Genomic DNA, 10,247 nt, shown 5'->3' with positions numbered 1-10,247 from the left:
TGCCATGCTGAGGCCTGCACTTTTCATGTGTCATGGTGGGAAAAAATATTTTTTTTTTACATTCCCCTGCACATGTTAGGTGTAGGAACCTCAGCCAGTATTAAACTTACATCTCTTGGTTTTGGGAGCCACCAGGGAGAATCCCCTAAGCCACAGAGCTAGCAAATATGCAAAGATTTTCCACAGTCCTTGCCTGTACCAGGACCACACTCACATGCATACCTTTGCTAACACTACCCCACCATTTAAAAAAAAAAAAAATTCAAACCCTTGACAGAAGGCCCACTGCCCTGCAAGAAGAGGTCAGGGGCAGCCACAAACCCTTTAGCCACAGAGCCAGGACACATGCAGAGTCTTGCTGCACTCCCTGTCTACACCAGGACCACACCCACATGAGAAACACCACCCCACCATTTAAAAAAAATAAAAATATGAAAACCTTGTTGGATGACCTAGTGCTGTACAAGATGAGGCCGGAGGCAGCCACAAACCCATTAGCCGAAGACCCAGGACACCTGCAGAGGCTTGCCACTCTCCTTGCCTATACCAGGACCACCATCACATGCAGATGCTTGCCAAACACCACTCTACCATTTAAAAATATATATATATATATATATTCTACCCTTGACTGATGGCTCAGTGCTCTGCAAGAAGAGGTCAGAGGCTGCCACAAACATCCCCCTTTCCCCTCCCCTCCCAATATGCGATTGTCCACTGTTGCCCCCCCTCCCCAGAGTCAGGAGGCACCAGTCTCCAGTGAGAGAAAATGCCATTTCTGTCCACCCAAAGCTATTCAGAAGTTTGACCTGAATTTTTCTAACCATTTCAGCTGAAGAAAATTTTTTTAGGATTGGATTTTCATGAGTATATCCCCATGGACAGAGGAAGGAGTAGGACGCAAGTTTCCTACATATAGGACTCATCTACATATCCTATTAATGTGCTTTAGGCTTGGCATGTCTACATGAGATGTTTTACTCCACAGTAGACTAATCTACTGCGCAGTATACCATCACTGTCTATATGTACAGAGCATTTACTTTGCAGTAAATTAGGCTGTGATCTTAGTTACTTCCCAGTACCACACTTGTACCACACTTGTAGATGCTGAGTGGGAGCAGATTTGCTCCCAGTCAGGCTAAGCAGCAAGGGGCCACAGGGGACAGGATGTTCTTTGGCCCTGATCCTGACACTGCTCAGCTCCTGGCTTTCCCCAGGAGCTAGGAACCAATCAGAGCCAGGACTAGGGAGTTCTCTGCCCCACATCCAGTTCCCAGCATGGAGCTAGGAGCTCCAGAATGCAAGCAGAGGCTGGGAACACAACCCCACCTCCCTCTCTAGAGCAGCTGTGTGTGGCATGGAGCTGGGAACTCCAGCTCATGCTCACTCTCCTGAGTTTTCATCTCTGCACCATGCAGAGCTGCTCCAAAGGGGAGGGAGGGGGCTAGGAAGCAAGGCAACTCAAGCAAGGCAGCCACTGGTGAGGCTTATGCCCCTCTGCTTGGCAGGGGGCTGGCCAGAAACTGTCCTGCAAATGGGACAGCAGCTGGCAAGCAGTCCCCTTCTGAGTGTGGGGGTGTGGGTCTCACCAGTAGCTGCTCCACTTGTGGGACAATTCCTGCTAGGTTGTGGGTGCTACTTGACAGGAGGCTCACTGGCAGCTGTCCCGCACCCAGGACAGCTCCTGGTTCACTGGCAGCTGTGTGTGTCCTGATGTGCACAGGGCCAGGAGAGCTCTGCCAGGGAACCAGGATGGGGGGAAGAGAGCTTCCCAGTTCTAGCACTGATCAGTTCCCAGCTTCTTGGGGGAGCCAGGAGCTGAGCATCACCAGGACTGAGGCCAGAGAGCTCCACATTTCCTGTAGCCCCCTCCTGCCTAGGCTGACCAGGAGGAAATTAGCTCCCAGTCAATGTGTATAAGTGTGGTACTGCACAGTAACTACTGCACAGTTAATCTAGCGCAGTAGCTAACTGCACAGTAGCCTAAATTACTGTGCAGTAAATGTCCTGCACATGTAGACTGTGATGCTTTACTGCACAGTAGGTTAGTCTACTGTGAAGTAAAGTGTCTTGTGTAGACACGCCCATAGAGAATGTGCAGTAACCACTGGGATATGGTATAGTAGGGAAACTACCTCTCCCCGTCCCTCTGACAATATCAGTTCTTTATCAGCTTTGCTTTTTTCTTGCAAGTGCTCAATACAAAATGGAGCACAGCATAAAACTAAACATCAAAGGCATAAGAAGCATAGCAAGCTCACTGAGGGTATGCCAACTATAGTATACAAGGGGAGGGTGGGTGGTGTAGAGAAGTGGAAGGGATGTCATACCTGCCTGGGCTACTGCTGCCATAGCTGCTGCTGTAGCAGCCGCAGAACCAGTGGCAGCAGCACCATGGCTGGGCTCCCTGGGAGTTGTGCCTGATGCCCTACTATTTGCTCCCCTCTATCAGATACACATATGCTGGGTGCAGGGCTGTGCCTGCTCTGGCAAAGGCTTGAGGGAGAAGCAGCACAATTCTGTTTGCCCCCCTCACTCCCCAAACCCTAGATACACACCTTGGTGTGGTGCTTCACTCCTTGGCTCTTCTGGCTGGGCAAGGACAGAGCAGATTTACCCCTGCTATGACAAAGACTCCAGGTGGGTGGAGTCTGGCATCCCCTCATAGTTGGCAACTGGTGCTGGTATCTAGCTCACCCCAGCCTAGTTATGCTAAACATAGGAACAAGGGACTGGAGGGAACCTTCTGGACCACTGAACCTTGTCCCTTCTGTTCAGTTCAAAACCTCATACACAACTGGCTGAATGCTAGAAACATGAAGAGCACTGTATAACATGCCATAGCTAAACGCAGGGGAAATGAGGGCACTGTGAATGTCCTGCCACTATGATAACAAGCTGGTTAACATATACTCAGAAAATCCTAGGAAATGGTCCACGCCTATGTAACAGAGAATTAATGCCCCTCTCCACACTAGATCCTTGCCAATGAACCAAGTGAAAATTTTCTTCTAGTCCTCAACTTTGGTGATTAATATGACTGAGGAAAACAAGTCTCCAATAAGCTGGGGGCAATAAAATGTACTGCAGGTGATTATACTTATGCATTATACTCAGAGAAGCAAAATACCCCCAAATTTATGACCACGCTTAGCTAAGTCAACAATGTTTTGAATCACATTTTTTAATGTTATCATTTTTTATTACTTCATTCGAACATTTAGCCCTGCATCAATAAAATCTATTAAGGACTTTTTGCAAAGTGTTGCCGCTCTTTCTATGTGATCAGACACATCGTGGACAGGTGGATTTTGTTTGCTTTGGCAAATATTCAGGGTGTCAGGAAGAAATATTGACATGTGAAGAGCAAACTATTCCATCTCAGGAAAGGCTGTAGTAAATTTTCCTCACTTTTTGGTTCATTAGAACACCATCTGGAGCAGCTTTTAGAAAATGGGCAGAGTAACATAGATACAGACTAGCTAAATTGTACATATTTTCATTTTACCTTTTTCCCTCAGTTCCAGTACAGAGTATACAAATGCAAGCTCTCTCAGAAAATCAGTCATCCTTCCTCCTCAAAGGAAGCAGTGTTATTATTGGTTTATTTTTGCCAAAGACCAACATAACTTGTTGCTTCTCCTAGAAAGAAAACAAAGTATAAATATTTGAATGACTTTAGTGGAGATTTTTCTGCATTTTTTCCAGGTAGTTAAACCTCCTTGATTCTCTGGAATCCACTCTAGGTCCTATAACAATGGTCATGGAGAGGTGTTACATTTGTGCTGGAAAAATGCCTTTTTTGGGGTGCAAAAACCAAATGCATGGGCAATTTGTGGAGGAAAACATGTGGTGCTTCTTCCACAAAAGTTTAGCTGTTTCAAACAGCAACTTTGCTGTCTTCTAATGTCCTATATAATGCCTGTTTAGTGATATATAGCAAGACGAGGGCCCCTAGGTTCTCAAATATCTCACAGTGGAGGAGGGATATTTATCCATAGGGGAGAAGGCACAAGGAGCAGCCGCCTAGTGCCCTCTGTTTGGAAAGATGAGCTTTGAGGCATCTGCGTAGCTCTCCATCCAGGAGGCTGGAACTCCTGTATGCCCCTATTCTTGACCTGGTTCCTTAGTGCTAAGAGTTTCCTGGAACTTTTTACTGATGGACCTGAACACTTGTCCAGATCCAAGTTAAAGTGGTCTGAACGTTGGCAGTAGCCTCTGTTATAAGTTCAGATCTTCTCTGCCCCTTAACATACCCTAAACAACCCAGGAGTGAACTCATTTATAGTGCTTCTAGAAGTCCTGTCATTACCCTTTCAACTACAGGAAACTGTCATTGAAGGGTCCAAGGTCAGACTTCCTTCCCAGAAGCCACGGGATATATCATCCTCTGAATATGCTTTTACCCACCTTGTTCCATGGAGCTTGGGCTTCTACAACTCCTGATGGACAAGTCTTGAGAGTTCTTTTCTAATACTTTCAGCAAGATCCCTCCACAACAAGTCTTGAGAGTTCTTTTCTAATACTTTCAAAAAGATCCCTCCACACCCCCCGCTCCCCAAACCACCTCTAGCCAGCAAGCCCCAATCTTTTCTTCTTCTGGTCCTCATTCCATCCCCTCTCAAACTTGTGCTGCCTTTTGAGCAAATACGCGAGGATGACACTTAATAACCAAATAGGACTTTTCAGAAATATCAAATGTTAACCTCTTTACTATGTCTAATGACAGTTCTGTCCTTGACACCATAAAATAATATCACATAAAATACTTACACCAGTCCCCTGAATACCATATGTTCTAAATAACTGGGAAATATTGGATTGCACTGCTGTCTTACCACCACCTTTTTCCATTCTGTGCCTCAAGACAGGGGGTGCAGGAACCAACCAGTCATGTGCACAGAATTATTCTAATATAATAAAAGCCTTACCACTTCCAGCTGTGTCTGTCTGTCCGTAACGCACCAGACCAACTGTGGGTATGCGCTCGGAGCCTTACAGATGAAGAGACAAACAGGCGGAGGCAGAGGCAGGGGTGGACATGGGTGAGGCCAGGCTTTGCTCCCTGCTGTGGGGTGGGGGGAGGACCACCTGTGCGACAGGCGTGGCTTGCACACCCCCCCATGCACCATGCCCCAGGGCTGCTCCCCATGCTACGCTCTGCAGCTGTGTGCCACCCCCCCTGCATGTACCCTGCACCACACCCTGGGGCCACTTCCCCTGCCACGCAGCTGTTGGGTACTCCCCGTGCCATGGCTGCTTTGTGTGCCACACCCTGTGGTTGCGTGTTACCCCACTCCTGCGCAGCCATGAGTCATGCTCCCTTGCATACAGAGTGGTGGGAAGGGGGAGTGGAGAAGGGCTGGACCCAGAGGAAGCAGGATATGACCCAGAGAGGCAGTGGGAGGGCAGGGGGAGCAGGGCAAGACCTGAAGCAGCAATGGGGGTGGGGGAAAGCAAGGCAAAACCCAGAGCAGCAGTGGTGGAGGGGAGCGGGGCAGGATCCAGAGTGGCAGGAGGAGTTGGGGGGAGCAGGGCTAGACCTGGAGCAGTGGCAGGAGGGCACAGGGCCAGATGCTAGTTTCCATCCCCGCACCTCCCATCATTCATGATGGGCATTTTGCTAGTCCCATAATACGTAGCCCTTTGGCAGAAGAGGCACAATAGGGTTTGTGCTCAGTTAGTACTAGCTGACCAGTGATGACAAAATGGAACAGGACAGAAAATCTGCTCCTGAATGAAATAAATGTTTATTTAAGAGTTAATTAATTCCCGGAAGACCCAGTTTCATTAACCCTCACTCAGATGTTTTAATAAGCAACTTCTGATTCTTATAGCATGGATATTTTAGGAAAGTTTACCCTGATATGAGAAAGATAAACCTACTAATTATAGAACAAATGTCAATAAGTCTTTTCAGTTCTGGCCTGCTTAATTTATTCTCTTTTATCCCCAGTCACATTTTTTTTCATTAAGTGTTCATGTGTTTTTGGTACGATGTAAGGACACTGCCAGCAGTCTCAAGCATGCATTTTGTATATAGGATAATAGAAATAAATGCTCACAAATAAGAATTTTTTTTTTAATTGAACTCCTTTCTTCTCCTGGATAGCAATCAAAACATTTCTACCATTTTCTTAAGGACAGGATGCATTACGAAAAAAGTTTCATTTGATGATGGCAGTGGTGTCAAATCTCAGTAATGACATTATGGGGAGTTCCATAGTGGGTGTGGTGGATCCTTTTCATAATACCTCCCAAACAGTGTCACAGTTAGGATTGGCTTAGCTGGGCCATTATTATTTTTCAAACGTCCATCATTTAATACCTAGTTAAAAAGAAAATGATCCAAATACACTATTAATGGAGCAGTAATATTACATGACATATAAAAGAGGCACAGTTATAAATTAAATATTAAATATTTTGATGCAGCTATTTCTCTTAAGGTAGTCATGGAAAAACAACACACAAGTCAAATCCCTCTTGTTCACTTATGATTTTAACTTGTCAGGATACCTCTGTCGTTGAATCACTGAATGGGTTCAAAATATCTGGGGTTTGATTTCCACCTCTGTTATTGCCTTCTTATACGTTTATGAGCCAGGTCTCTAGAATCTCTTCTCCAGTTCCACAGGAAGGGGAAATGAGTTCCTTTTCAGTTTTCTTGGGGTGCTTTCATTGCATGGTGACTTGAGCTGTATAAATGCCTAGATGAATAGACTGCTACACTGGCAATATTTTAGAAGGCTCCATTCAAAGTTCTGAGGACAGATGAGCAAAAAGATCCACGATCTCTAAAGGATCTCAATCACAATTTTCAAAACATTCCACTATACTAAGTAATAAAATCTCACTAGGTCCTGAAGCTTCTGAAACCTGTTTGTTGTACAGACTGGAATGGTAATAGCACAATAGATGCAGCTCATAAACCTCATTAAGTGAGCAGTCACATATCTATGATTGTTACTTTGACCTTGAAAATCCTGGGAGACCTTTTTTAGTCCTTGATACAGTATATTTTTATTTAAAGGCAAACATTGTGTTCCAGCACTAAACAGATGAGAAAATACAGTCAGCTCTTGCACTGACCAAGATATTCCTTATAGAACTAAATTTTCAATAACAACTAGGGTTTGTAGATGTCTGTTTTTCAGAAACTCAGTTTGAGACACTGCTTCTTAAAATCCAGCCCCTCTTAAAATGTTTTTCTGATAGGGGACATGAAAGCTGAGGAAAATAAAATAATTTTAAAACTTAGGCTATACTAACCAGAAAAAAGAGAAAGAATAGTGCAATGATCACCTTTGGAGAACAACAAAAATGATCAGAGGCCTAGGAAACATGACTTATAGGGAAAGGCTGAAAGGTCTCTCAACATTTCCCCATAAATCATGTTTCTGTGGCTGTTGGGGACAGGACTAGGAGCAATGGCCTCAAACTTTAAGGGAAATTGAGGTTAGAATTTAGGAAAACTTTTCTATGAGGGTGGTCAAGAATTGGAACAGACTACTTAGAAAAGTTGTGGAATCTCCATGCCTAGACATTTTCAACAGTGGGAGAAAGAGATACTTGGGAAAGATGGTTTAATCAGAGATGATCCTGTCTTGAACAGGGTGGCTAGATGACCTCTTGAGGCCCCTTTCAGCCAAACTTTCCTATGATCAGTGCTGACAGTATCTCAGTCAACAGGAGTGCTTCATCTTAACAACATTGTTTGGGGAGTTTTGGGGGGTTTTTTCTGTTTTGTTTTATACTATGGCTTTATATCTGATGGGGAGCATCCACCCAGCAACTAATCATGCACAGTAGGCTTCACTGTGCAGGCAGATAGGTGGCTCCATACATGTGTGACTGGGTGAGCATAGTTCATAAAATTGTAGCCAGACAAAAATCCACTTGTGGATATTCAATGTCAGAGGAAAAGCATGTCTGTATTCATGTGGATATGGGTCTAAACTGGGTGTCAATGCCAAAATACAATCAGAGAGCTGGATAACTGTTGTTTGGGCAAGTTAAGTGAAATAGGATTTGGCTTACATGCATACTTTGCTGCTTTCCTAAGACAGGGTCTGTAGTTCAAAGTTGGACTTGGCTTTTCTTTAACTTCATTCCATATCAATTTCCATTCCCATGCCAGGGTACAGATAAGTTAGCTCAAAGCAGCTCAAGAATATCTCCCTACCTGAAATTCTCCTGGTGCTAGTCGAACCCCACTGAGCAAGACTTCTGGAAACACGTACTTAGTCCCAAATGTCCCACTGAGGGAGAATGCCTCAAACCTGGTCTGGGTAGTTGTTACTGGCTGTCCACAAGTTTTTAAATCCATTGTTTTACACTTCAGGAGTGTGCATATCTGTGGGGAAGAGAACAGAACAGAACTCTTACAGAACCTGGAGTGAACAAAAGCCAGGGATTTATTTCCAAGAAAAGCTTTCTTTGCATGGGTGTGTCCTGGAGGAGGAGCTAGAAGGGTGGGGGCGGTGCAACCACACATCTCTGAGCTCATTGGTTTCTGAGTTAGCTTGCTTCTTAGCCTGGCTTCGGTCAGGGCTATTGCCGAAAAGCTGACTCTAGAACCCAAGGGTTGGCCACTGCTTTCTCCCCCCTTTTCCTCTGCTGCAAAATTTGGTGGCAGGGAAGCAGGTCAGGGTTGAGTGCCAATGGCAGCTTTTCCCCCCTAGGCTCTGGAACTGCACTGAAACAGCAGCTCTATCAGGAGTTGTGCAGACAAGCCAGTGAGCTCAGAGACTTCACTGTACATGTATTACACAAGCAAAGGGCATAAGTAGGCCAAGAGGGAGCTATCAGGCCTGAGGGCAGGATTTAGATTAGTGGGTCCAGGAGACATCCAGTGTGGGAATAGTTCAGATTAAGTCTCACTCTAAGGCCCATGAGCAGCCTCCCTTACCCAGCTTTCAATAAGAACAAGGTGAGGCAGGAAAGCAATTGAGGGAAAGTGATATGAGAGTCAGAGCCAGGCAGGAGCCACACAGCTACCAGGGGACATCACAGCCACCCCTGTGGCCACAAGCCTGTTACACAGCCATAGAGGCAAATTACCTGCCAGTAATATTTTATAACAGAGCCATGAAGTCCATCAAATGCACCCAGTACATAAACTTCATCTTCTCTCTTCTCTACCATTCTATAGATCAAATGACAGCAAAGGTCTTTCTGGCAAACTGTATGATTTCCTGCTATAGTAATGAGTTCAGTGAAGGTGAAGTTATCACGGTGAACAGCTCCCATAAAAGTATTTTTATCTACATGGAATTGTTTGATGCTTGTAGCATATGAGCTCCAATTGACAGCAGCAGGATAGGTGGGAGAAAGATGAGGGTGTGAGCTCAATTGTGTAGTTAGGAGATGACCGTTCTCCGTTTCCATGTCATAATGATATGCTCTGGGCCCATCTGGTGCATAGATACCACTGCCTGTGAATGACAAATAGGATGCCTTTCAACCAGCTGAGTGGTCATATCATATCTGTGAGAGAGATGGATTACAACTATTACAACTATACAACCATTACAACTATACAAGCATTTCATTGTTTGGAGTAAAAGCAAATTAAATCAATAAATTAAAAACAATCAGCTTTTTAGCAAAACTAGAAAGGACTTTGCCAAAGAGAACATAGGAGAAAAACATATGCCTTTGAAGAGAAATATAGAACCCCTGATCTGATTAGGTAAGATTGTCCTTGTTTGGAATGAATATCTATTTCAGAACAGAATTAGAGATTAAAGATAAATCATAGTTTCATAGTTTCATAGTAGCTAGGGTCAGGAGGGACCTGAACAGATCATCTAGCCTAACCCCCTGCCACAGGCAGGAATAAATGCTGGGCTCACAAGACCCCAGACAGGTGATCATCCAACCTCCTCTTGAATTTGCCCAAGGTAGGGGTAAGGACCACTTCCCTAGGAAGTTGGTTCCAGATTTTGGCTGCCCTAACTGTAAAATATTGCCTTCTGATCTCTAACTTAAACCTATTCTCCATCAGCTTATTACCACTGTTCCTTGTCACCCCAGGTGGTGCTGGGGAGAAAAGGGCTCTACCCATTTAATGCTGATCTCCCCTGATGAGTTTGTAGGCAGCCACCAAGTCCCCCCTCAGCCTCCTCTTGCTGAGGCTGAACAGGTTCAGGTCCTTCAGTCTCTCCTCATAGGGCCTGTCCTGCTGCCCTCTCACCAAGCGGGTGGCCCTCCTCTGAACCCTCTCCAGGCTGGCCACATCC

The 10,247-nt window shown here is 45.1% G+C and overlaps 1 protein-coding gene across 1 annotated transcript in view; it reads right to left on the bottom strand.

The window, feature by feature from the left end:
• Positions 1 to 5,933: 5,933 nt before the first annotated feature.
• LOC102386374 (vascular non-inflammatory molecule 2) overlaps positions 5,934 to 10,247 on the bottom strand; it is a 10,241-nt gene continuing 5,927 nt past the window's right edge. The window contains exons 5-7 of the mRNA XM_006034236.3: positions 9,067 to 9,440; positions 8,189 to 8,359; positions 5,934 to 6,331 (exon numbers count right to left, since the gene is read on the bottom strand). Coding sequence (XP_006034298.2) covers positions 6,212 to 6,331; positions 8,189 to 8,359; positions 9,067 to 9,440 — 665 coding nt within the window. The 3' untranslated portion in view covers positions 5,934 to 6,211. The remainder of the gene's footprint in view (positions 6,332 to 8,188; positions 8,360 to 9,066; positions 9,441 to 10,247) is intronic.

Source organism: Alligator sinensis, unplaced genomic scaffold (assembly GCF_000455745.1).
Source record: "Alligator sinensis unplaced genomic scaffold, ASM45574v1 scaffold1338_1, whole genome shotgun sequence".
In the NCBI taxonomy this organism is placed as follows: domain Eukaryota; kingdom Metazoa; phylum Chordata; order Crocodylia; family Alligatoridae; genus Alligator; species Alligator sinensis.
Note: the sequence above shows the minus strand (reverse complement) of the source record. Positions and strands in the feature narration are given on the sequence as shown.